We start from the raw sequence: 27,676 nt of genomic DNA on the forward strand, positions 1-27,676 counted from the left end.
TGAGGGTGTCAGGTTCTTGTCCAGTTCTGGCATTTAGGTCGCCACAGACTAGTACATGTCCCTGGGCCTGGAAATGGTTGATCTCCCCCTCAAGGATGGAGAAGCTGTTATCGTTAAAGTATGGGGATTCTAGTTGAGATTATTTATTGATTTATTTCTAGCTAGACTTAAAATGTTCCTGTTATGATTTCTTTAATAGAGTGGGTTAGGTCTGCTCTATACCAAACCCCCTGAGTCTCTTCCCTGTTTTACACCTGGTAGGTTTGTGGATAGGACTACCAGCTCTCTGTAACCTACATTTGCACAACTGAATGCCTTCAACTGAAATGTGTCTTCCTCATTTAACCCAACCCTTCTGAATCAGAGAGGTGCCGGGGGGCTGCCTTAATCGACCTCCACGTCTTCCTCATTTAACCCAACCCTTCTGAATCAGAGAGGTGCCGGGGGGCTGCCTTAATCGACCTCCACGTCTTCGTCCCCAGGCGAACAGTGGGTTAACTTCCTTGCTCAGGGGAAAAACAACAGATTTTAACCTTGTCAGCTTGTGCACTATATAGGGAATAGGGTTCCATTTGGGAATAGGGTTCCATTTGGAATTCATACCTAGATGCTGTAATTGAATCTACCCCTGTATGTGAATCTGATTGGATGTCCATCCATTTGACAGCACTCTCCTCTCCTAGAGAAGAATAACTGAATATAGGAACGTAATACTGAACGGACTCTAAACACTGTTACTGTGAAGAATCACATCTGGAATGATTAATGTTCCTTTCATTCTCTATGATGCTATATGTCAGTTTTTTTTTTTTTTTTTATTATTTTTTATTATTATTATTTTTTTTTTTTGGGGTGGATCAGCTTAATATTGCGGAAAGAATGTTGCTTCCAATGTAATTGTCTGCATCATTTCCAATCCCCCATATTTTTTTGGGTAAATATATATATCCATACACGCATGCATACATATATACATATATACATACACATACCTATATAGACATACATACTTTTTTAAAGAATATACCTTTATTATTATTCCCCGCAACCCTACCACCGCTCCCCCAATTGGAGTAAACTAATAAACACTTCTGCTTTTACCTTCAATTTATACATCTTATACCTATTTTACAGACACAGACTACTTTATAATAGTTCTCTCGTGTTTGTTCTTAGTCCTTCCTCTATTTCTGTTGTCCATCCAATTTTATTTCCACTTGTAACTGTGCTATTTCACAAAAGCTCCGCACCTATACAAATTTCACAGATCCCGTATGCCCTACATTGTTTATCTTGTTATTAGTCCCACCCTTCAGTTCCACTCAACCCTTCCCATCTATCTTCCAACATCATCCATTTCGGATTTTTATTTGCCATATATTTTTCAACTGTGCTGTGATGCTTCACAAAAGATTTGAACCTTCCTATTCTCATAGCTTCTACAGATTGTAAATTAAAAATAAACATTTTTGCTAAAATAATTATTATATTATTGATTGATTGACTATGGCTTTTCAAATCCCCCAGTATTGCTATCTGTAGCGTTAGTTCTAGGCAAATGTTGCAATTCTTCAGCCATTCCTGGACCTGTGACCAAAAACGAGCTACATATGGACAATACCAAAATAAATGATCTAATGACTCTGCCTCCTCACAACAGAATCTGCAGAGCTGGGAAGATTGTATACCCCATATATATAACATTCTATTAGTTGCAAGAATTTTGTACAGTAATTTAAATTGAAAAATTCGAAGTTTTGAATCCGGCGTTGTTTTGCGTATCAATTCATAAACCATGTGCCATGGAATGGGTACATCGAAAATCTCTTCCCAACTATTTTGCAATTTATATGGCACAGCTGTCAGTTTTTTGGTCCTTAAATGAAATTGGTATATGTTTTTATTTATCACACTTTTCTTTAACCATTTATGTTCTTTAATACAGGGCCGACATACAAGTTCCTTACTTTTTTCCCCTTCTACTTGCCTCTTCCATTTTTGTGGTAATGCTGCAATTAATTGGTTGTAATTTTGGGTAGAGCAGACATTTCCATATGTCTGTGTTAGCTGCATGTGTGACATAACTCCACCAGTCCTATTTATGATATCATTCACAAAAATTATACCTTTTTTAAACATTTCTTCGATAAATACAGTTTTTTTATCAATTACTATATTTGAATTTAACCACAAGATTTGTTGTACTATTTGTTCCGTCCTTTCAGGTGGATTAAACTGAAATTGCAACCAACTTTCTAAGGCTTGTTTAAAAAATAAGGATATTTTGGAGATTATTTCCTTTTCAAACAACCGAAAGTGAGCAGGTGTAATCTGAATAAAGGGAAAAAGGCCCTTCTTGAACATAGGATGAGACATTCGTACCAATTTACTAGAGAACCAGTTTGGATTTAAGTATAACTTTTGTATGACTGATGCCTTTAGTGAGAGGTCTAATGCTTTAATATTTAATAATTTCTGCCCTCCGAATTCATATTCGTTATATAAATAGGCCCTTTTAATTTTATCTGGCTTGCCGTTCCAAATAAAATGGAATATTTTTTGTTCATATAATTTAAAAAGCAGGTCACTAGGTGTAGGCAAAACCATAAGCAAATAGGTAAACTGTGATATGACTAAAGAGTTAATCAGGGTGATTTTTCCACAAATAGACAAGTATTTTCCTTTCCATGGTAGCAAGATCTTATCTATTTTTGCTAACTTTCTATAAAAATTTATTGGAGTGAGATCATTTCTTTCTTTTGGGATTTTTATACCGAGTATGTCCACATCTCCGTCAGACCATTTAATTGGTAAACTACATGGCAATATAAAATGTGTATTTTTTAGTGATCCAATACGTAATATGGTACATTTATCATAATTTGGTTTTAATCCAGAGAGGATAGCAAAGGTATCTAGATCCTCTATGAGGCCGTGGAGAGACTCTAGTTGTGGTTTTAAAAGAAAACATGAATCATCAGCGTACAATGACACCTTAGTTTTTAAGCCACGGATTTCTAATCCATTAATATTAATGTTTGATCTAATTTTAACAGCTAACATTTCGATGGCAATAATAAATAGATATGCCGATAGTGGACAACCTTGTTTTACTCCTCTAGATAGTTTAAAACTTTCTGAGATGTAGCCATTATTTACTATTTTACACCTAGGGTTACTATACATAATTTTAACCCATTTTATAAGAGATTCCCCAAAATTGAAATATTCTAGGCATTTATATATAAACTCCAGTCGTACTTTATCAAAAGCCTTTTCAAAATCAGCTATGAAAACCAGACCTGGTGTCCCCGATATTTCATAGTGTTCTATTGTTTCCAGTACTTGCCTTATATTATCTCCAATGTATCGTCCATGTAAAAAACCTGTCTGATTAGGATGAATAATATCTGACAAAACTTTTTTTATTCTATGCGCCAAGCATTTTGCTAGGATTTTTGCATCACAACACTGAAGTGTAAGAGGTCTCCAATTTTTTAATTGGACTGGATCTTTATATATACCACTTGGGTCCTGTTTCAGTAATAACGATATCAGACCTTCTTGTTGCGTGTCTGATAATCTACCATTTATATAGGAGTGGTTAAAACAAGCTAATAATGGTCCTTTGAGTATATCAAAAAAAGTTTTGTATACTTCCACTGGTATGCCATCCAGCCCTGGAGTTTTCCCATCCTTAAAGGCCCCAATTGCATCAAGCAGTTCCTCCTCTGTAATTTGGCCTTCACATGAGTCTTTCTGTACAGATGTTAATTTTACATTATTAATAGGAAAAAAATCCATACAATTAGTTTCAGTTAGTGGAGATGGAGGAGCCTGAAACGAAAACATATTCTTAAAGTACTTTACTTCCTCTTTCAAAATATCATTTGGTGAATCATGCGTGACTCCATCATTTGTAACAAGTTTTAATACATTTTTTTTGGTAGCATTTCTATATTGAAGATTGAAAAAGAATTTGGTGCATTTTTCCCCATATTCCATCCAGTTCGCTTTATTTTTATAATATATTACACTGGATCTTTCTTGAATAAGTTCCTCCATTTCTTTTTGTTTTTCCTCTAACTTATTCTGTGCCTCTATGGTACCGTTTTTATTGCTATCTAACTGTACTGTTAGTCCTTCAATTTCCTTTGTTAATATGGACTCTTTTGATCTAAATTCCCTTTGTTTTATAGATGAGTACTGAATTGCATGGCCTCTAAAGGCACACTTAAAAGTGTCCCATACAATAAGGGGATCTGCTGTACCTATGTTATGTCTGAAAAAGTCAGTTATAAAATCTTCTGTCCTAGTTCTAAACAATTTATCATCTAGTAGACTTTGATTAAATTTCCAATATCCTCGCCCACGTGGAAATTCTGTAAGAGAAATATATATGCCAATTATGTGATGATCCGACCGCATTCTGTCCCCTATCAACACTTTTTTAACTTTTGGTGCCAGAGAGAATGGTATAAGAAAGTAGTCAAGACGACTAGCTTGATTCAGCCTCCGCCATGTATATCTCACTAAATCAGGGTATTTAAGTCTCCATATATCCACTAATTCCAATATATCCATGACATTCATGATTTCCTTAAGTGCCTGAGGGTGATAGTTTGTAGTGTGAATTCCTTTCCGGTCTATAGAGGTATTTAAGACCGTATTAAAATCTCCCACTATAATAATAGAGTCTAGTGTTGCTTGTAGAGTTGATAAATTCTTATATATATTTTCAAAGAAGCTTGGATCATCATTATTCGGACCGTATAGGTTAACAAGCCATATTTGTTTATTGTCCAATAACATATTTAAAATAATCCATCTACCTTGAGGATCTGTTCGGACAATTTGCACATTTGGATCAAAATTATTGTTAATTAAAACGATCACCCCTTTTGAATTTCTTTGCCCATGGGAGAAATATATTTTGCCCCCCCAGTTCTTTTTCCACAAAACTTCATCTAAAACTGTTGAATGGGTTTCCTGTAAACAATAGATATTATAATCCTTCTCTTTTAGCCAGGTAAATACTGATCGTCTTTTCTTATTATCTGCTAAGCCATTACAATTGTAACTGGCTATACTTATTTCACCACTTACCATAATGAGACACACCTTTCATTCTTTTAATCAGAATATATTTTTGTAAACGTACTATTAAAAAGTAACCTAATGATTGAGTGTCTATATAGTTGTACCATGATATTTGCATTTCTACTAAGTAAACCTCCAATTGGTCCCTACTATTCCACCCGCTAAAAGGCCTCATCTCGAGATGGCTTGTCATCCCAATGCCCGGTAGACCACCCTCGACCCCCTGTATCCCATAGCCCTGAACCGACTGGGATCCATTCTTTGAAAAGAGCATACAGTGCCATTTACCGAATTGAAGAAGATCAATTACCATATGCATTTCCATTGCCCTCACCTCGATTTGTATTATATATATCTGTGGATCATCCTCTATTGTCCCTAACATCTTTTACTTCTTCCTTCGCAACAGTTGTGGGATACACACATACACCCACACACACTCAGCCCTTACCCCCACACAACCATAAGCTCACTTTCTCAACAATTGCACCATCCCAGAGCCCAACTCAAAATGGGTCATGATTAACAAATGCACTTGCAGTTGCAGCTGCATGAGAAGGCCTGCAAGACCGCACAAAAAATTAGCAAAAATTGAGAGATTTATTTACCATTGTCATATCCTAGATAATGGAGGTCAAATGTACACCTTATTCCTGAAACACCCACAATACGGCCACCCGTCATGACCATGTCCCCACGCATCTCCATGCAGTCCGACTTTGATTTTGTGCCGCCAGGGCCACAATAATATACCCCCTCTCTGAATGTCCGAGTGTGACCCCCTCCCCATGGGTTACTGCAGCTAGTGTTGCCAGCACTGCCACTGCCTGGGTGGGGGCACCCCACCGGAATCCCCACCGGCTAGGTACAAGGTCGTCAAGGTTCTCATTAGCAGCTTTGAGAATTTCCTTGTATATTATGCTCTCCCTTTATGGGGCTTTGGCTTTGCAGGACCAACCCTGCCAAGCAGGCTCAGAATCTTGAGGGGGCAGTGCTGCTCTTGGTCTCTGACCTCATTTTAGCTGCATACAGACCGCTTACAGCGGGCACATAAAACAGTTAGGGACTTCTCCTTAGTATCTGGGTCATTCAGGTGGGTGTCTAGGGTATAGTGCCATGGACCGTACCATTAAAATAGGATAATAAATAATTAGATATAATTTATAAAAAAATAAATAAAAAATGTAGTTCTCCATGATAGGACAATAAATAAATAAGACGTATAATTCATTATAAAAGTATATCCATCATCTGAACAACATTGAAAGCCCTCTCATACCCGGCTCACAGCAATACATTGGCTCTGGGATATGCAACCATTTCATTACTCACTCACTCAACTTTCCAAACATAACAAATAAAATAAAAAATAAACACAAACCATACCATCCACACATACTGTGCCTTCTGTTTACTTAGTTTTTATCTTCACTATGTTGAATTAGTGCTTGTGTGTTTAATTAGTTATATGTGAAGATTTATAGAAAAGCTATATTTTTTGTTGTATTGTTACAATCAGTAACCGGGCTTGAATTGTGTTTATTTCCCTCGTCTATGAGAACTTTGTAATTTTTAAAATAACCATGGAGTAGTCTTTGTGTCTCTGAACAACTGGTTATCAATATATAGTTTATCAACGACGAGAGCTACTCGTTTCGCTTTTAATCTATTTTCTTTGAAAATTGGATACAGAACTTTGCGCCGTTCTGCAATTTCCTTCGGAAACTGATCATTCATGCCAATTTTGGTCCCACAACTGAATGCCTTCAACTGAAATGTGTCTTCCTCATTTAACCCAACCCCCCTCTGAATCAGAGAGGTGAGGGGGGGCTGCCTTAATCGACCTCCACGTCTTCCTCATTTAACCCAACCCTTCTGAATCAGAGAGGTGAGGGGGGGCTGCCTTAATCGACCTCCACGTCTTCCTCATTTAACCCAACCCTTCTGAATCAGAGAGGTGCCGGGGGGCTGCCTTAATCGACCTCCACGTCTTCGTCCCCAGGCGAACAGTGGGTTAACTTCCTTGCTCAGGGGAAAAACAACAGATTTTAACCTTGTCAGCTTGTGCACTATATAGGGAATAGGGTTCCATTTGGGAATAGGGTTCCATTTGGAATTCATACCTAGATGCTGTAATTGAATCTACCCCTGTATGTGAATCTGATTGGATGTCCATCCATTTGACAGCACTCTCCTCTCCTAGAGAAGAATAACTGAATATAGGAACGTAATACTGAACGGACTCTAAACACTGTTACTGTGAAGAATCACATCTGGAATGATTAATGTTCCTTTCATTCTCTATGATGCTATATGTCAGTTTACCTTCGTGGCAACATCATCCTTTCACCTCGGGCTCCTCCTAATGCTGTGTATAGTGTACTAGTGTTTACAGGTCTGTGAGCTCAATGGGAAGAGTCCCCCAGATAACAATGTTTTGATTTAGAAAATATATAGATTAATTTTTTAAAACTCTGCATTGTTGGGAATGGGTTCGTAAGTAAGCTATCACGGTCAAGTCTACACCTGTTGTATCCGGCGCATGTGACAAATAACATTTGATTTGAACAATCAAGATATCGTTGAGTACAATTAGTCTCAATCTCTGTCCGTTGTTATGATAAGTGACTGAAAAGGTCCTGTAGATAAAACAGGGACCCACAGTTAACAATCCAAGAAGAAGAAGAATAAGTAGTCTACTGACCATTTCCGAGGGGGTAAACGTTACCCTGTTGCCGTCGAACTTGGCCGCCCTGTCATTGTTGACCTTCTCTGCTTTCTCTGCCAACTTCTTCTGCATCTGATAGCCCCGTCCGAAGAAGATATAGTTGACGAAGGCGTACTCCAGCAGGGCCAGGAAGACGAACACAAAGCAGGTCATCAGGTACATGTCTATGGCCTTGACGTAGGGGATCTTAGGGAGCGTCTCTCTCAGATGGGTGTTGATGGTGGTCATGGTCAGCACCGTGGTGATACCTGGAGCGGAAAGTTCCTTGGTTTGAAACATAGGCATAATGGCACAAGAAAATATCTGTGGTTTAAGCTGATTTACTTCCCCTCTGGGATATTGGGGTTTATTGACAAAAACTAAATCTAATAAACTTGGTCAGTATAGATGGTCAATACCCAGATCCTATTTATCTGGAAATAATCCTATTTACACAAGTGGGTTCTAAGTAGAGCCATTCAAATAAGGTAGGCAAAGATGATGTTTCTCTTAACAGGGTGATTGAGCCCTTTTACATTCCAGGTAGTGAAGCAACGTGTATTATTTGGTTGACCAGTCATTATAGTAATCTAATAAGGTAGACAAACTTCAGCTTTAGAATTAAAATGATCGATTCACACAAAGTCAACATAGAGGATATAACACAACCTAAACTAACAGTAACTTTGAGAGAGACAGCATCCATGAACAGCTATTTCTGACCCTTTGAGGCTTATTGTTAGTCAAAAGAAAATCAATATCATTGAAAGTCATGCAGAAGCCTAGAATGCCTCTCACCTCCCATCCTCATATATACTGTACCAGTCACATACTGTACATCCTCATATATACTGTACCAGTCACATACTGTACATCCTCATATATACTGTACCAGTCACATACTGTACATCCTCATATATACTGTACATCCTCATATATACTGTACCAGTCACATACTGTACATCCTCATATATACTGTACCAGTCACATACTGTACATCCTCATATATACTGTACCAGTCACATACTGTACATCCTCATATATACTGTACCAGTCACATACTGTACATCCTCATATATACTGTACCAGTCACATACTGTACATCCTCATATATACTGTACATCCTCATATATACTGTACCAGTCACATACTGTACATCCTCATATATACTGTACCAGTCACATACTGTACATCCTCATATATACTGTACCAGTCACATACTGTACATCCTCATATATACTGTACCAGTCACATACTGTACATCCTCATATATACATAGGGAATAGGGCTCTGGTCTATAGTAGTGCACTATGTAGGGAATAGGGCTCTGGTCTATAGTAGTGCACTATGTAGGGAATAGGGCTCTGGTCTATAGTAGTGCACTATGTAGGGAATAGGGCTCTGGTCTATAGTAGTGCACTATGTAGGGAATAGGGCTCTGGTCTATAGTAGTGCACTATATAGGGAATAGGGCTCTGGTCTATAGTAGTGCACTATATAGGGAATAGGGCTCTGGTCTATAGTAGTACACTATATAGGGAATAGGGTTCTGGTCTAAAGTAGTGCACTACATAGGGGATATGGTGCCATTCTGGATGCAGATATACAGGTAACTGCCAAGATAAATGAATACCTGAGTAAATGAGGGATATACAGTACTTTGAAAGCAGGTGCTTCCACACAGGTGTTGTTCCTGAGTTAATTAAACAATTAACATCCCAGCATGCTTAGGGGTCATGTATAAAAATGACCAGTTGCCCATTATTTAGGTTACCATGGCGAGAAGTGATCTCAGTGAGTTTCACAGGGGGTGTAGCCCTATCCAATCACAGCTCAGCATTTCATATACAGGGGGTGTAGCCCTATCCAATCACAGTGACTTATCTAATAAACTCAAACTGTTTAGGTAGCCTTTTCCACTTCAATATGGATTTGAAATGACATATTTTGTCTTGACTGATAACCATTATAGATTTGAGCAACAAGTTGTGTTGCTGTAAATGCTGTAAATAGAGAGGAGAGGATGTGTTCTGACAGATGAGACGTTGAGGATAAATAGAGAGGAGAGGATGTGTTCTGACAGATGAGACGTTGAGGATGCTGTAAATAGAGAGGAGAGGATGTGTTCTGACAGATGAGACGTTGAGGATAAATAGAGAGGAGAGGATGTGTTCTGACAGATGAGACGTTGAGGATGCTGTAAATAGAGAGGAGAGGATGTGTTCTGACAGATGAGACGTTGAGGATGCTGTAAATAGAGAGGAGAGGATGTGTTCTGACAGATGAGACGTTGAGGATGCTGTAAATAGAGAGGGGAGGATGTGTTCTGACAGATGAGACGTTGAGGATGCTGTAAATAGAGAGGAGAGGATGTGTTCTGACAGATGAGACGTTGAGGATGCTGTAAATAGAGAGGAGAGGATGTGATCTGACAGATGAGACGTTGAGGATGCTGTAAATAGAGAGGAGAGGATGTGTTCTGACAGATGAGACGTTGAGGATGCTGTAAATAGAGAGGAGAGGATGTGTTCTGACAGATGAGACGTTGAGGATGCTGTAAATAGAGAGGAGAGGATGTGTTCTGACAGATGAGACGTTGAGGATGCTGTAAATAGAGAGGAGAGGATGTGTTCTGACAGATGAGACGTTGAGGATGCTGTAAATAGAGAGGAGAGGATGTGTTCTGACAGATGAGACGTTGAGGATGCTGTAAATAGAGAGGAGAGGATGTGTTCTGACAGATGAGACGTTGAGGATGCTGTAAATAGAGAGGAGAGGATGTGTTCTGACAGATGAGACGTTGAGGATGCTGTAAATAGAGAGGAGAGGATGTGATCTGACAGATGAGACGTTGAGGATGCTGTAAATAGAGAGGAGAGGATGTGTTCTGACAGATGAGACGTTGAGGATGCTGTAAATAGAGAGGAGAGGATGTGTTCTGACAGATGAGACGTTGAGGATGCTGTAAATAGAGAGGAGAGGATGTGTTCTGACAGATGAGACGTTGAGGATGCTGTAAATAGAGAGGAGAGGATGTGTTCTGACAGATGAGACGTTGAGGATGCTGTAAATAGAGAGGAGAGGATGTGTTCTGACAGATGAGACGTTGAGGATGCTGTAAATAGAGAGGAGAGGATGTGATCTGACAGATGAGACGTTGAGGATGCTGTAAATAGAGAGGAGAGGATGTGTTCTGACAGATGAGACGTTGAGGATGCTGTAAATAGAGAGGAGAGGATGTGTTCTGACAGATGAGACGTTGAGGATGCTGTAAATAGAGAGGAGAGGATGTGTTCTGACAGATGAGACGTTGAGGATGCTGTAAATAGAGAGGAGAGGATGTGTTCTGACAGATGAGACGTTGAGGATAAATAGAGAGGAGAGGATGTGTTCTGACAGATGAGACGTTGAGGATGCTGTAAATAGAGAGGAGAGGATGTGTTCTGACAGATGAGACGTTGAGGATGCTGTAAATAGAGAGGAGAGGATGTGTTCTGACAGATGAGACGTTGAGGATGCTGTAAATAGAGAGGGGAGGATGTGTTCTGACAGATGAGACGTTGAGGATGCTGTAAATAGAGAGGAGAGGATGTGTTCTGACAGATGAGACGTTGAGGATGCTGTAAATAGAGAGGAGAGGATGTGTTCTGACAGATGAGACGTTGAGGATGCTGTAAATAGAGAGGAGAGGATGTGTTCTGACAGATGAGACGTTGAGGATGCTGTAAATAGAGAGGGGAGGATGTGTTCTGACAGATGAGACGTTGAGGATGCTGTAAATAGAGAGGAGAGGATGTGTTCTGACAGATGAGACGTTGAGGATGCTGTAAATAGAGAGGAGAGGATGTGTTCTGACAGATGAGACGTTGAGGATGCTGTAAATAGAGAGGAGAGGATGTGTTCTGACAGATGAGACGTTGAGGATGCTGTAAATAGAGAGGAGAGGATGTGTTCTGACAGATGAGACGTTGAGGATAAATAGAGAGGAGAGGATGTGTTCTGACAGATGAGACGTTGAGGATGCTGTAAATAGAGAGGAGAGGATGTGTTCTGACAGATGAGACGTTGAGGATGCTGTAAATAGAGAGGAGAGGATGTGTTCTGACAGATGAGACGTTGAGGATGCTGTAAATAGAGAGGAGAGGATGTGTTCTGACAGATGAGACGTTGAGGATGCTGTAAATAGAGAGGAGAGGATGTGTTCTGACAGATGAGACGTTGAGGATGCTGTAAATAGAGAGGAGAGGATGTGTTCTGACAGATGAGACGTTGAGGATAAATAGAGAGGAGAGGATGTGTTCTGACAGATGAGACGTTGAGGATGCTGTAAATAGAGAGGAGAGGATGTGTTCTGACAGATGAGACGTTGAGGATGCTGTAAATAGAGAGGAGAGGATGTGTTCTGACAGATGAGACGTTGAGGATGCTGTAAATAGAGAGGAGAGGATGTGTTCTGACAGATGAGACGTTGAGGATAAATAGAGAGGAGAGGATGTGTTCTGACAGATGAGACGTTGAGGATGCTGTAAATAGAGAGGAGAGGATGTGTTCTGACAGATGAGACGTTGAGGATAAATAGAGAGGAGAGGATGTGTTCTGACAGATGAGACGTTGAGGATGCTGTAAATAGAGAGGAGAGGATGTGTTCTGACAGATGAGACGTTGAGGATGCTGTAAATAGAGAGGAGAGGATGTGATCTGACAGATGAGACGTTGAGGATGCTGTAAATAGAGAGGGGAGGATGTGTTCTGACAGATGAGACGTTGAGGATGCTGTAAATAGAGAGGAGAGGATGTGTTCTGACAGATGAGACGTTGAGGATGCTGTAAATAGAGAGGAGAGGATGTGTTCTGACAGATGAGATGTTGAGGAGGCTGTAAATAGAGAGGGGAGGATGTGTTCTGACAGATGAGACGTTGAGGATGCTGTAAATAGAGAGGAGAGGATGTGTTCTGACAGATGAGACGTTGAGGATGCTGTAAATAGAGAGGAGAGGATGTGTTCTGACAGATGAGACGTTGAGGATGCTGTAAATAGAGAGGAGAGGATGTGTTCTGACAGATGAGACGTTGAGGATGCTGTAAATAGAGAGGAGAGGATGTGTTCTGACAGATGAGACGTTGAGGATGCTGTAAATAGAGAGGAGAGGATGTGATCTGACAGATGAGACGTTGAGGATGCTGTAAATAGAGAGGAGAGGATGTGTTCTGACAGATGAGACGTTGAGGATGCTGTAAATAGAGAGGAGAGGATGTGTTCTGACAGATGAGACGTTGAGGATGCTGTAAATAGAGAGGAGAGGATGTGTTCTGACAGATGAGACGTTGAGGATGCTGTAAATAGAGAGGAGAGGATGTGTTCTGACAGATGAGACATTGAGGATGCTGTAAATAGAGAAGAGAGGATGTGTTCTGACAGATGAGACGTTGAGGATGCTGTAAATAGAGAGGAGAGGATGTGTTCTGACAGATGAGACGTTGAGGATGCTGTAAATAGAGAGGAGAGGATGTGTTCTGACAGATGAGACGTTGAGGATGCTGTAAATAGAGAGGGGAGGATGTGTTCTGACAGATGAGACGTTGAGGATGCTGTAAATAGAGAGGAGAGGATGTGTTCTGACAGATGAGACGTTGAGGATGCTGTAAATAGAGAGGGGAGGATGTGTTCTGACAGATGAGACGTTGAGGATGCTGTAAATAGAGAGGAGAGGATGTGTTCTGACAGATGAGACGTTGAGGATGCTGTAAATAGAGAGGAGAGGATGTGTTCTGACAGATGAGACGTTGAGGATGCTGTAAATAGAGAGGAGAGGATGTGTTCTGACAGATGAGACGTTGAGGATGCTGTAAATAGAGAGGAGAGGATGTGTTCTGACAGATGAGACGTTGAGGATGCTGTAAATAGAGAGGAGAGGATGTGTTCTGACAGATGAGACGTTGAGGATGCTGTAAATAGAGAGGAGAGGATGTGTTCTGACAGATGAGACGTTGAGGATGCTGTAAATAGAGAGGAGAGGATGTGTTCTGACAGATGAGACGTTGAGGATGCTGTAAATAGAGAGGAGAGGATGTGTTCTGACAGATGAGACGTTGAGGATGCTGTAAATAGAGAGGAGAGGATGTGTTCTGACAGATGAGACGTTGAGGATGCTGTAAATAGAGAGGAGAGGATGTGTTCTGACAGATGAGACGTTGAGGAGGCTGTAAATAGAGAGGAGAGGATGTGTTCTGACAGATGAGACGTTGAGGATGCTGTAAATAGAGAGGAGAGGATGTGTTCTGACAGATGAGACGTTGAGGATAAATAGAGAGGAGAGGATGTGTTCTGACAGATGAGACGTTGAGGATGCTGTAAATAGAGAGGAGAGGATGTGTTCTGACAGATGAGACGTTGAGGATGCTGTAAATAGAGAGGAGAGGATGTGTTCTGACAGATGAGACGTTGAGGATGCTGTAAATAGAGAGGAGAGGATGTGTTCTGACAGATGAGACGTTGAGGATGCTGTAAATAGAGAGGAGAGGATGTGTTCTGACAGATGAGACGTTGAGGATAAATAGAGAGGAGAGGATGTGTTCTGACAGATGAGACGTTGAGGATGCTGTAAATAGAGAGGAGAGGATGTGTTCTGACAGATGAGACGTTGAGGATGCTGTAAATAGAGAGGGGAGGATGTGTTCTGACAGATGAGACGTTGAGGATGCTGTAAATAGAGAGGAGAGGATGTGTTCTGACAGATGAGACGTTGAGGATGCTGTAAATAGAGAGGAGAGGATGTGTTCTGACAGATGAGACGTTGAGGATAAATAGAGAGGAGAGGATGTGTTCTGACAGATGAGACGTTGAGGATGCTGTAAATAGAGAGGAGAGGATGTGTTCTGACAGATGAGACGTTGAGGATGCTGTAAATAGAGAGGAGAGGATGTGTTCTGACAGATGAGACGTTGAGGATGCTGTAAATAGAGAGGAGAGGATGTGTTCTGACAGATGAGACGTTGAGGATGCTGTAAATAGAGAGGAGAGGATGTGTTCTGACAGATGAGACGTTGAGGATAAATAGAGAGGAGAGGATGTGTTCTGACAGATGAGACGTTGAGGATGCTGTAAATAGAGAGGAGAGGATGTGTTCTGACAGATGAGACGTTGAGGATGCTGTAAATAGAGAGGGGAGGATGTGTTCTGACAGATGAGACGTTGAGGATGCTGTAAATAGAGAGGAGAGGATGTGTTCTGACAGATGAGACGTTGAGGATGCTGTAAATAGAGAGGAGAGGATGTGTTCTGACAGATGAGACGTTGAGGATAAATAGAGAGGAGAGGATGTGTTCTGACAGATGAGACGTTGAGGATGCTGTAAATAGAGAGGAGAGGATGTGTTCTGACAGATGAGACGTTGAGGATGCTGTAAATAGAGAGGAGAGGATGTGTTCTGACAGATGAGACGTTGAGGATGCTGTAAATAGAGAGGAGAGGATGTGTTCTGACAGATGAGACGTTGAGGATGCTGTAAATAGAGAGGAGAGGATGTGTTCTGACAGATGAGACGTTGAGGATGCTGTAAATAGAGAGGAGAGGATGTGTTCTGACAGATGAGACGTTGAGGATGCTGTAAATAGAGAGGAGAGGATGTGTTCTAACAGATGAGACGTTGAGGATGCTGTAAATAGAGAGGAGAGGATGTGTTCTGACAGATGAGACGTTGAGGATGCTGTAAATAGAGAGGAGAGGATGTGTTCTGACAGATGAGACGTTGAGGATGCTGTAAATAGAGAGGAGAGGATGTGTTCTGACAGATGAGACGTTGAGGATGCTGTAAATAGAGAGGAGAGGATGTGTTCTGACAGATGAGACGTTGAGGATGCTGTAAATAGAGAGGAGAGGATGTGTTCTGACAGATGAGACGTTGAGGATGCTGTAAATAGAGAGGAGAGGATGTGTTCTGACAGATGAGACGTTGAGGATGCTGTAAATAGAGAGGAGAGGATGTGTTCTGACAGATGAGACGTTGAGGATAAATAGAGAGGAGAGGAAGTGTTCTGACAGATGAGACGTTGAGGATGCTGTAAATAGAGAGGGGAGGATGTGTTCTGACAGATGAGACGTTGAGGATAAATAGAGAGGAGAGGATGTGTTCTGACAGATGAGACGTTGAGGATGCTGTAAATAGAGAGGGGAGGATGTGTTCTGACAGATGAGACGTTGAGGATGCTGTAAATAGAGAGGAGAGGATGTGTTCTGACAGATGAGACGTTGAGGATGCTGTAAATAGAGAGGAGAGGATGTGTTCTGACAGATGAGACGTTGAGGATAAATAGAGAGGAGAGGATGTGTTCTGACAGATGAGACGTTGAGGATGCTGTAAATAGAGAGGAGAGGATGTGTTCTGACAGATGAGACGTTGAGGATGCTGTAAATAGAGAGGAGAGGATGTGTTCTGACAGATGAGACGTTGAGGATGCTGTAAATAGAGAGGAGAGGATGTGTTCTGACAGATGAGACGTTGAGGATGCTGTAAATAGAGAGGAGAGGATGTGTTCTGACAGATGAGACGTTGAGGATGCTGTAAATAGAGAGGAGAGGATGTGTTCTGACAGATGAGACGTTGAGGATGCTGTAAATAGAGAGGAGAGGATGTGTTCTAACAGATGAGACGTTGAGGATGCTGTAAATAGAGAGGAGAGGATGTGTTCTGACAGATGAGACGTTGAGGATGCTGTAAATAGAGAGGAGAGGATGTGTTCTGACAGATGAGACGTTGAGGATGCTGTAAATAGAGAGGAGAGGATGTGTTCTGACAGATGAGACGTTGAGGATGCTGTAAATAGAGAGGAGAGGATGTGTTCTGACAGATGAGACGTTGAGGATGCTGTAAATAGAGAGGAGAGGATGTGTTCTGACAGATGAGACGTTGAGGATGCTGTAAATAGAGAGGAGAGGATGTGTTCTGACAGATGAGACGTTGAGGATGCTGTAAATAGAGAGGAGAGGATGTGTTCTGACAGATGAGACGTTGAGGATGCTGTAAATAGAGAGGAGAGGATGTGTTCTGACAGATGAGACGTTGAGGATGCTGTAAATAGAGAGGAGAGGATGTGTTCTGACAGATGAGACGTTGAGGATGCTGTAAATAGAGAGGAGAGGATGTGTTCTGACAGATGAGACGTTGAGGATGCTGTAAATAGAGAGGAGAGGATGTGTTCTGACAGATGAGACGTTGAGGATGCTGTAAATAGAGAGGAGAGGATGTGTTCTGACAGATGAGACGTTGAGGATGCTGTAAATAGAGAGGAGAGGATGTGTTCTGACAGATGAGACGTTGAGGATGCTGTAAATAGAGAGGAGAGGATGTGTTCTGACAGATGAGACGTTGAGGATGCTGTAAATAGAGAGGAGAGGATGTGTTCTGACAGATGAGACGTTGAGGATGCTGTAAATAGAGAGGGGAGGATGTGTTCTGACAGATGAGACGTTGAGGATGCTGTAAATAGAGAGGAGAGGATGTGTTCTGACAGATGAGACGTTGAGGATGCTGTAAATAGAGAGGGGAGGATGTGTTCTGACAGATGAGACGTTGAGGATGCTGTAAATAGAGAGGGGAGGATGTGTTCTCACAGATGAGACGTTGAGGATGCTGTAAATAGAGAGGAGAGGATGTGTTCTGACAGATGAGACGTTGAGGATGCTGTAAATAGAGAGGAGAGGATGTGTTCTGACAGATGAGACGTTGAGGATGCTGTAAATAGAGAGGAGAGGATGTGATCTGACAGATGAGACGTTGAGGATAAATAGAGAGGAGAGGATGTGTTCTGACAGATGAGACGTTGAGGATGCTGTAAATAGAGAGGAGAGGATGTGTTCTGACAGATGAGACGTTGAGGATGCTGTAAATAGAGAGGAGAGGATGTGTTCTGACAGATGAGACGTTGAGGATGCTGTAAATAGAGAGGAGAGGATGTGTTCTGACACATGAGACGTTGAGGATGCTGTAAATAGAGAGGAGAGGATGTGTTCTGACAGATGAGACGTTGAGGATGCTGTAAATAGAGAGGAGAGGATGTGTTCTGACAGATGAGACGTTGAGGATGCTGTAAATAGAGAGGGGAGGATGTGTTCTGACAGATGAGACGTTGAGGATGCTGTAAATAGAGAGGAGAGGATGTGTTCTGACAGATGAGACGTTGAGGATAAATAGAGAGGAGAGGATGTGATCTGACAGATGAGACGTTGAGGATGCTGTAAATAGAGAGGAGAGGATGTGTTCTGACAGATGAGACGTTGAGGATGCTGTAAATAGAGAGGAGAGGATGTGTTCTGACAGATGAGACGTTGAGGATAAATAGAGAGGAGAAGATGTGTTCTGACAGATGAGATGTTGAGGATGCTGTAAATAGAGAGGAGAGGATGTGTTCTGACAGATGAGACGTTGAGGATGCTGTAAATAGAGAGGAGAGGATGTGTTCTGACAGATGAGACGTTGAGGATGCTGTAAATAGAGAGGAGAGGATGTGTTCTGACAGATGAGACGTTGAGGATGCTGTAAATAGAGAGGAGAGGATGTGTTCTGACAGATGAGACGTTGAGGATGCTGTAAATAGAGAGGAGAGGATGTGTTCTGACAGATGAGACGTTGAGGATGCTGTAAATAGAGAGGAGAGGATGTGTTCTGACAGATGAGACGTTGAGGATGCTGTAAATAGAGAGGAGAGGATGTGATCTGACAGATGAGACGTTGAGGATGCTGTAAATAGAGAGGAGAGGATGTGTTCTGACAGATGAGACGTTGAGGATGCTGTAAATAGAGAGGAGAGGATGTGTTCTGACAGATGAGACGTTGAGGATGCTGTAAATAGAGAGGAGAGGATGTGTTCTGACAGATGAGACGTTGAGGATAAATAGAGAGGAGAGGATGTGTTCTGACAGATGAGACGTTGAGGATGCTGTAAATAGAGAGGAGAGGATGTGTTCTGACAGATGAGACGTTGAGGATGCTGTAAATAGAGAGGAGAGGATGTGTTCTGACAGATGAGACGTTGAGGATAAATAGAGAGGAGAGGATGTGTTCTGACAGATGAGACGTTGAGGATGCTGTAAATAGAGAGGAGAGGATGTGTTCTGACAGATGAGACGTTGAGGATGCTGTAAATAGAGAGGAGAGGATGTGTTCTGACAGATGAGACGTTGAGGATAAATAGAGAGGAGAGGATGTGTTCTGACAGATGAGACGTTGAGGATGCTGTAAATAGAGAGGAGAGGATGTGTTCTGACAGATGAGACGTTGAGGATGCTGTAAATAGAGAGGAGAGGATGTGTTCTGACAGATGAGACGTTGAGGATGCTGTAAATAGAGAGGAGAGGATGTGTTCTGACAGATGAGACGTTGAGGATAAATAGAGAGGAGAGGATGTGTTCTGACAGATGAGACGTTGAGGGTTATAATAAATACCGCTTTGAGGTCATACAAGCAAACCACACACTCCCATGTGTCCAAATGTGCATTTCACATGTCCATATCTGAAAACTCATGTCAATTACAATATCAACATTTATGATCGCTATGTTTGATCCACAGTTACAGGATGATGTGTTATACGCTGGGTTGTCCTGAACAGAAGGAGGCTATATACAGGGGGTACCGGTACAGAGTCAATGTGGAGGCTATATACAGGGGGTACCGGTACAGAGTCAATGTGGAGGCTATATACAGGGGGTACTGGTACAGAGTCAATGTGGAGACTATATACAGGGGGTACCGGTACAGAGTCAATGTGGAGGCTATATACAGGGGGTACCGGTACAGAGTCAATGTGGAGGCTATATACAGGGGGTACCGGTACAGAGTCAATGTGGAGGCTATATACAGGGGGTACCGGTACAGAGTCAATGTGGAGGCTATATACAGGGGGTACCGGTACAGAGTCAATGTGGAGGCTATATACAGGGGGTACCTGTACAGAGTCAATGTGGAGACTATATACAGGGGGTACCGGTACAGAGTCAATGTGGAGGCTATATACAGGAGGTACCGGTACAGAGTCAATGTGGAGGCTATATACAGGGTGTTACGGTACTGAGTCAATGTGGAGGCTATATACAGGGGGTACCGGTACAGAGTCAATGTGGAGGCTATATACAGGGGGTACCGGTACAGAGTCAATGTGGAGGCTATATACAGGGTGTTACGGTACAGAGTCAATGTGGAGGCTATATACAGGGGGTACCGGTACAGAGTCAATGTGGAGGTTATATACAGGGGGTACCGGTACAGAGTCAATGTGGAGGCTATATACAGGGGGTACCGGTACAGAGTCAATGTGGAGGTTATAAACAGGGTGTTACGGTACTGAGTCAATGTGGAGGCTATATACAGGGGGTACCGGTACAGAGTCAATGTGGAGGCTATATACAGGGGGTACCGGTACAGAGTCAATGTGGAGGTTATATACAGGGTGTTACGGTACAGAGTCAATGTGGAGGCTGTATACAGGGGGTACCGGTACAGAGTCAATGTGGAGGCTATATACAGGGAGTACTGGTACAGAGTCAATGTGGAGGCTATATACAGGAGGTACCGGTACAGAGTCAATGTGGAGGCTATATACAGGGGGTACCGGTACAGAGTCAATGTGGAGGCTATATACAGGGAGTACTGGTACAGAGTCAATGTGGAGGCTATATATAGGGGGGGTACCGGTACAGAGTCAATGTGGAGACTATATACAGGGGGTACCGGTACAGAGTCAATGTGGAGGCTATATACAGGAGGTACCGGTACAGAGTCAATGTGGAGGCTATATACAGGGGGGTACCGGTACAGAGTCAATGTGGAGGCTATATACAGGGAGTTACGGTACAGAGTCAATGTGGAGGCTATATACAGGGTGTTACGGTACAGAGTCAATGTGGAGGCTATATACAGGGTATTACGGTACAGAGTCAATGTGGAGGCTATATACAGGGGGTACCGCTACTGAGTCAATTTGGAGACTATATACAGGGTCTTACGGTACAGAGTCAATGTGGAGGCTATATACAGGGGGTACCGGTACAGAGTCAATGTGGAGGCTATATACAGGGGGTACCGGTACAGAGTCAATGTGGAGGCTATATACAGGGTGTTACGGTACAGGGTCAATGTGGAGGCTCTATACAGGGGGTACCGGTACAGAGTCAATGTGGAGACTATATACAGGAGGTACCGGTACAGAGTCAATGTGGAGGCTATATACAGGGGGTACCGGTACAGAGTCAATGTGGAGGCTATATACAGGGGGTACCGGTACAGAGTCAATGTGGAGGCTATATACAGGGGGTACCGGTACAGAGTCAATGTGGAGGCTATATACAGGGTATTACGGTACTGAGTCAATGTGGAGGCTATATACAGGGTGTACCGGTACAGAGTCAATGTGGAGGCTATATACAGGGTATTACGGTACAGAGTCAATGTGGAGGCTATATACAGGGGGTACCGCTACTGAGTCAATTTGGAGACTATATACAGGGTCTTACGGTACAGAGTCAATGTGGAGGCTATATACAGGGGGTAACGGTACAGAGTCAATGTGGAGGCTATATACAGGGGGTACCGGTACAGAGTCAATGTGGAGGCTATATACAGGGGGGCACCGGTACAGAGTCAATGTGGAAACTGTATACAGGGGGGGTACCGGTACAGAGTCAATGCGCGGGGGCACCGGTTAGTCGAGGTAATTGAGGTAATATGTACATGTATGTAGAGTTATTAAAGTGACTATGCATTGATAATAACAGAGAGTAGCAGCAGCGTAAAAGGGGGGGATGGCAATGCAGTAGTCTTATGGCTTGGGGGTAGAAGCTGTTCAGAAGCCTCTTGAACCTAGGCTTGGCGCTCCGGTACCGCTTGCCGTGCGGTAGCAGAGAGAAAGCCTTGTGAAAGCCTAACACTGTAAGATCATATTTTATAACTTAGCTAGGCATGTTGGCAGTAGAATACGCTTTCAAATCATGTCCACCTGACCTGGATTGAGATTTAATGGAACCAGACTGTGATTCCTAATGGAACCAGACTGTGATTCCTAATGGAACCAGACTGTGATTCCTAATGGAACCAGACTGTGATTCCTAATGGAACCAGACTGTGATTTCTAATGGAACAAGACTGTGATTTCTAATGGAACCAGACTGTGATTCCTAATGGAACCAGACCACTGCTCTATCAGAGTAGTGATACTATCCAGAGCAGTGGTACTATCCAGAGTAGTGATACTATCCAGAGTAGTGATACTATCCAGAGTAGTGATACTATCCAGAGTAGTGATACTATCCAGAGTAGTGATACTAACCAGAGCAGTGATACTATCCAGAGTAGTGATACTATCAAGAGTAGTGATACTATCCAGAGCAGTGATACTATCCAGAGATACTATCCAGAGTAGAGATACTATCCAGAGTAGTGATACTATCCAGAGTAGTGATACTAGACAGAGCAGTGATACTATCCAGAGCAGTGATACTATCCAGAGTAGTGATACTATCAAGAGTAGTGATACTATCCAGAGATACTATCCAGAGTAGTGATACTATCAGAGCAGTGATACTATCCAGAGCAGTGATACTATCCAGAGCAGTGATACTATCCAGAGTAGTGATACTATCCAGAGATACTATCCAGAGCAGTGATACTATCCAGAGCAGTGATACTATCCAGAGCAGTGATACTATCCAGAGTAGTGATACTATCCAGAGTAGTGATACTATCCAGAGCAGTGATACTATCCAGAGCAGTGATACTATCCAGAGTAGTGATACTATCCAGAGTAGTGATACTATCCAGAGTAGTGATACTATCCAGAGTAGTGATACTATCCAGAGCAGTGATACTAACCAGAGCAGTGATACTAACCAGAGCAGTGATACTATCCAGAGTAGTGATACTATCCAGAGCAGTGAGACTATCCAGAGCCGTGATACTATCAAGAGCAGTGATACTATCCAGAGCAGTGATACTATCCAGAGCAGTGATACTATCCAGAGTAGTGATACTATCCAGAGCAGTGATACTACCCAGTGATACTATCCAGAGTAGTGATACTATCCAGAACAGTGATACTATCCAGAGTAGTGATACTATCCAGAGCAGTGATACTATCCAGTGATACTATCCAGAGTAGTGATACTATCCAGAGTAGTGATACTATCCAGAGCAGTGGTACTATCCAGAGTAGTGGTACTATCCAGAGTAGTGGTACTATCCAGAGTAGTGATACTATCCAGAGCAGTGATACTATCCAGAGTAGTGATACTATCCAGAGTAGTGATACTATCCAGAGCAGTGGTACTATCCAGAGCAGTGGTACTATCCAGAGTAGTGGTACTATCCAGAGTAGTGATACTATCCAGAGCAGTGATACTATCCAGAGTAGTGATACTAACCAGAGCAGTGATACTAACCAGAGCAGTGATACTATCCAGAGTAGTGATACTATCCAGAGTAGTGATACTATCCAGAGTAGTGATACTATCCAGAGTAGTGATACTATCCAGAGCAGTGATACTATCCAGAGCAGTGATACTATCCAGAGCAGTGATACTATCCAGAGTAGTGATACTATCCAGAGCAGTGATACTATCCAGAGCAGTGATACTATCCAGAGCAGTGATACTATCCAGAGCAGTGATACTATCCAGAGCAGTGATACTATCCAGAGTAGTGATACTATCCAGAGTAGTGATACTATCCAGAGTAGTGATACTATACAGAGCAGTGATACTAGCAGTGATATTAACCAGAGCAGTGATACTATCCAGAGTAGTGATACTATACAGAGCAGTGATACTAGCAGTGATACTAACCAGAGCAGTGATACTATCCAGAGCAGTGATACTATACAGAGCAGTGATACTATCCAGAGTAGTGATACTATCCAGAGCAGTGATACTATCCAGAGTAGTGATACTATCCAGAGTAGTGATACTATCCAGAGCAGTGATACTATCCAGTGATACTATCCAGAGTAGTGATACTATCCAGAGTAGTGATACTATCCAGTGATACTATCCAGAGCAGTGATACTATCCAGAGTAGTGATACTATCCAGAGTAGTGATACTATCCAGAGTAGTGATACTATCCAGAGCAGTGATACTATCCAGTGATACTATCCAGAGCAGTGATACTATCCAGAGCAGTGATACTATCAGAGCAGTGATACTATCCAGAGCAGTGATACTAGCAGTGATACTATCCAGAGTAGTGATACTATCCAGAGTAGTGATACTATCCAGAGCAGTGATACTATCCAGTGATACTATCCAGTGATACTATCCAGTGATACTATCCAGAGTAGTGATACTATCCAGAGCAGTGATACTATCCAGTGATACTATCCAGAGTAGTGATACTATCCAGTGATACTATCCAGAGTAGTGATACTATCCAGAGCAGTGATACTATCCAGAGTAGTGATACTATCCAGAGTAGTGATACTATCCAGAGTAGTGATACTATCCAGAGCAGTGATACTATCCAGTGATACTATCCAGTGATACTATCCAGTGATACTATCCAGAGTAGTGATACTATCCAGAGCAGTGATACTATCCAGTGATACTATCCAGAGTAGTGATACTATCCAGAGTAGTGATACTATCCAGAGTAGTGATACTATCCAGTGATACTATCCAGAGTAGTGATACTATCCAGAGCAGTGATACTATCCAGAGTAGTGATACTATCCAGAGCAGTGATACTATCCAGAGCAGTGATACTATCCAGAGCAGTGATACTATCCAGAGTAGTGATACTATCAGAGCAGTGATACTATCCAGTGATACTATCCAGAGCAGTGATACTATCCAGGGCAGTGATACTATCCAGAGCAGTGATACTAGCCAGAGTAGTGATACTAGCCAGAGTAGTGATACTATCCAGAGTAGTGATACTATCAGAGCAGTGATACTATCCAGAGTAGTGGTACTATCCAGAGCAGTGATACTATCCAGAGTAGTGATACTATCCAGAGCAGTGATACTATCCAGAGCAGTGATACTATCCAGAGCAGTGATACTATCCAGAGTAGTGATACTATCCAGAGTAGAGATACTATCCAGAGTAGTGATACTATCCAGAGCAGTGATACTATCCAGAGTAGTGATACTATCCAGAGTAGTGATACTATCCAGAGCAGTGATACTATCCAGAGCAGTGATACTATCCAGAGCAGTGATACTATCAACAGTAGTGATACTATCCAGAGATACTATCCAGAGCAGTGATACTATCCAGAGTAGTGATACTATCAACAGTAGTGATACTATCCAGAGATACTATCCAGAGCAGTGATACTATCCAGAGTAGTGATACTATCAACAGTAGTGATACTATCCAGTGATACTAGCCAGAGTAGTGATACTATCCAGTGATACTATCCAGAGCAGTGATACTATCCAGAGCAGTGATACTATCAGAGCAGTGATACTATCCAGAGCAGTGATACTATCCAGTGATACTATCCAGAGCAGTGGTACTATCCAGAGCAGCTTGGGAGTTTCATATTTTTTTCTTATCTTATTAAATTGTTACCATGCACCTGCAACTAAGATAGCTCAGATGTGCGAGTGCCTTTTGAAGTGTGTCCATGGTTTCAAGATCCTATCTAATTAGCTAACTTTTCTATCAAAATTCATAGTTGCAAGATCATTCAACTTTCAGCAACGTGTCCACCAAGATCATTCCCCTTTCAGGAACGTGTCGACCAAGTACATCAACTGCGCCATCCGCCCATGTAATCAATTCATTTCTTTCCAACTCTCTTTTTTCACTCCTTGCCTCTTTTGACCTCACCCTATCCCAGTCCCCTCCAACTCACAAGGCAGGCAATACTCTTGTTCTCCTACTAGAGACTGTTCTCCTACTAATCTTACTGCAACCTCCCTCCAGGTCTTGTTCCCTTTTCCGTCTCCCTTTCCTCCAACCCTTACCCAGATGGTCTCTCTCTCTCTCACTACTCTCTCCTCTTCTATCCTATCATCTCTAACCACTCAGCCCCTACCCAGATGGTCTCTCTCTCTCTCACTACTCTCTCCTCTTCTATCCTATCATCTCTAACCACTCAGCCCCTACCCAGATGGTCTCTCTCTCTCTCCCACTACTCTCTCCTCTTCTATCCTATCATCTCTAACCACTCAGCCCCTACCCAGATGGTCTCTCTCTCTCCCACTACTCTCTCCTCTTCTATCCTATCATCTCTAACCACTCAGCCCCTACCCAGATGGTCTCTCTCTCTCTCCCACTACTCTCTCCTCTTCTATCATCTCTAACCACTCAGCCCCTACCCAGATGGTCTCTCTCCCACTACTCTCTCCTCTTCTATCCTATCATCTGTCCCTTCTGATAAATCCTTCTCCCTCTTGTCTCCTGATTCTGCCTCTTCGACCCTACTCTCCTCCCTTTTCGCCTCCTATGACTCACACGGTCCCCTTCCCTCCCGGCCAGGTCAGCCCCTCCTCTCTTGCTCCGAGTGACTCATTGTGAGCTTACAGAACAGGGCAGTGGGCAGCTGAGTGAAAATCTAGGAAAACTAAACTTTCAGAGGACCTATCATTCCTTCCACTCCCTCTTCTCTACCTCTGTATCTGCTACACCTGTTGTATATCATGCCTTCCACTCCCTCTTCTCTATCTCTGTATCTGCTGCTTAAGCCACTTTTTGGCTTAAGCAGCAGATACAGAGGTAGAGAGGAGGGAGTGGAAGGAATGATATACAACAGGTGTAGCAGATACAGAGGTAGAGAGGAGAGAGTGGAAGGAATGATATACAACAGGTGTAGACCTTACAGTGAAATGCGTACTTACAAGCCCTTAATCAACAATGCAGTTTTAAGAAAAATAAAGTAACAAATAATTAAAGAGCAGCAGTAAAATAACAATAGCGAGACTATATACAGTGGGGTACCGGTACAGAGTCAATGTGCGGGGGCACCGGTTAGTTGAGGTAATTGAGGTAATATGTACATGTGGGTAGAGTTATTAAAGTGACTATGCATAGATGATAACAGATAGTAGCAGCAGCGTAAAAGAGGAGGGGGGGGGGGGCAATGCAAAATGTCTGATTAGATGTTCAGGAGTCTTATTGCTTGGGGGTAGAAGCTGTTTAGAAGCCTCTTAGACCTAGACTTGGCGCTCCGGTACCGCTTGCTGTGCGGTAGCAGAGAGAACAGTCTATGACTAGGGTGACTAGGGTAGTCTGACAATTTTTAGGGCCTTCCTCTGACACCGCCTGGTATAGAGGTCCTGTATGGCAGGAAGCTTGGACCCAGTGATGGCACTCTGTAGAGCCTTACGGTCAGATGCAGAGCAGTTGCCATACCAGGCGGTGATGCAACCGGTCAGGATGCTCTCAATGGCGCAGCTGTAGAACCTTTTGAGGATCTGAGGACTCATGCCAAATATTTTCAGTCTCCTGAGGGGGAATAGGTTTTGTCGTGCCCTCTTCACAACTGTCTTGGTGTGCTTGGACCATGATAGTTTGTTGGTGATGTGGACACCAAGGAACTTGAAGCTCTCAACCTGCTCCACTACAGCCCCGTCGATGAGAATGGCGGCGTGCTCGGTCCTCCTTTTCCTGTAGTCCACAATCTTCTCCTTAGTCTTGACCACGTTGAGGGAGAGGTTGCTGTCCTGGCACCACAAGGCCAGGTCTCTGACCTCCTTCTCAAGATGGGTCACTCAACTGAGACTGCTCTTCTCTGTGTCATGGAGACTGCCAAAGCTGACTCTCTCTCCTCTGTTCTCATCCTCCTAGATCCAGCCGCTGCCTTCGACCCCGTGAACCATCAGATCCTCCTCTCCACCCTCTCAGGGCTGGGTGTCTCAGGCTCTATGAGATCCTCCTCT

The 27,676-nt window shown here is 42.6% G+C and overlaps 1 protein-coding gene across 2 annotated transcripts in view; it reads right to left on the minus strand.

The window, feature by feature from the left end:
• The window catches only part of LOC120041768 (gamma-aminobutyric acid receptor subunit beta-3-like), a 94,097-nt gene that overhangs the window by 4,432 nt on the left and 61,989 nt on the right, over nucleotides 1-27,676 (minus strand). Inside the window, exons 8-9 of one of the 2 annotated variants that reach the window (XM_038986632.1) lie at nucleotides 7,845-8,076; nucleotides 6,629-6,647 (exon numbers count right to left, since the gene is read on the minus strand). In XM_038986632.1, the coding sequence (XP_038842560.1) occupies nucleotides 6,629-6,647; nucleotides 7,845-8,076 (251 nt within the window). Of the gene's footprint in view, nucleotides 1-6,628; nucleotides 6,648-7,828; nucleotides 8,077-27,676 lie in introns of both variants that reach the window. The other variant, XM_038986631.1, reaches the window with a different exon arrangement.

Source organism: Salvelinus namaycush, unplaced genomic scaffold (genome assembly GCF_016432855.1).
Source record: "Salvelinus namaycush isolate Seneca unplaced genomic scaffold, SaNama_1.0 Scaffold532, whole genome shotgun sequence".
Taxonomy (NCBI): Eukaryota; Metazoa; Chordata; class Actinopteri; order Salmoniformes; family Salmonidae; genus Salvelinus; species Salvelinus namaycush.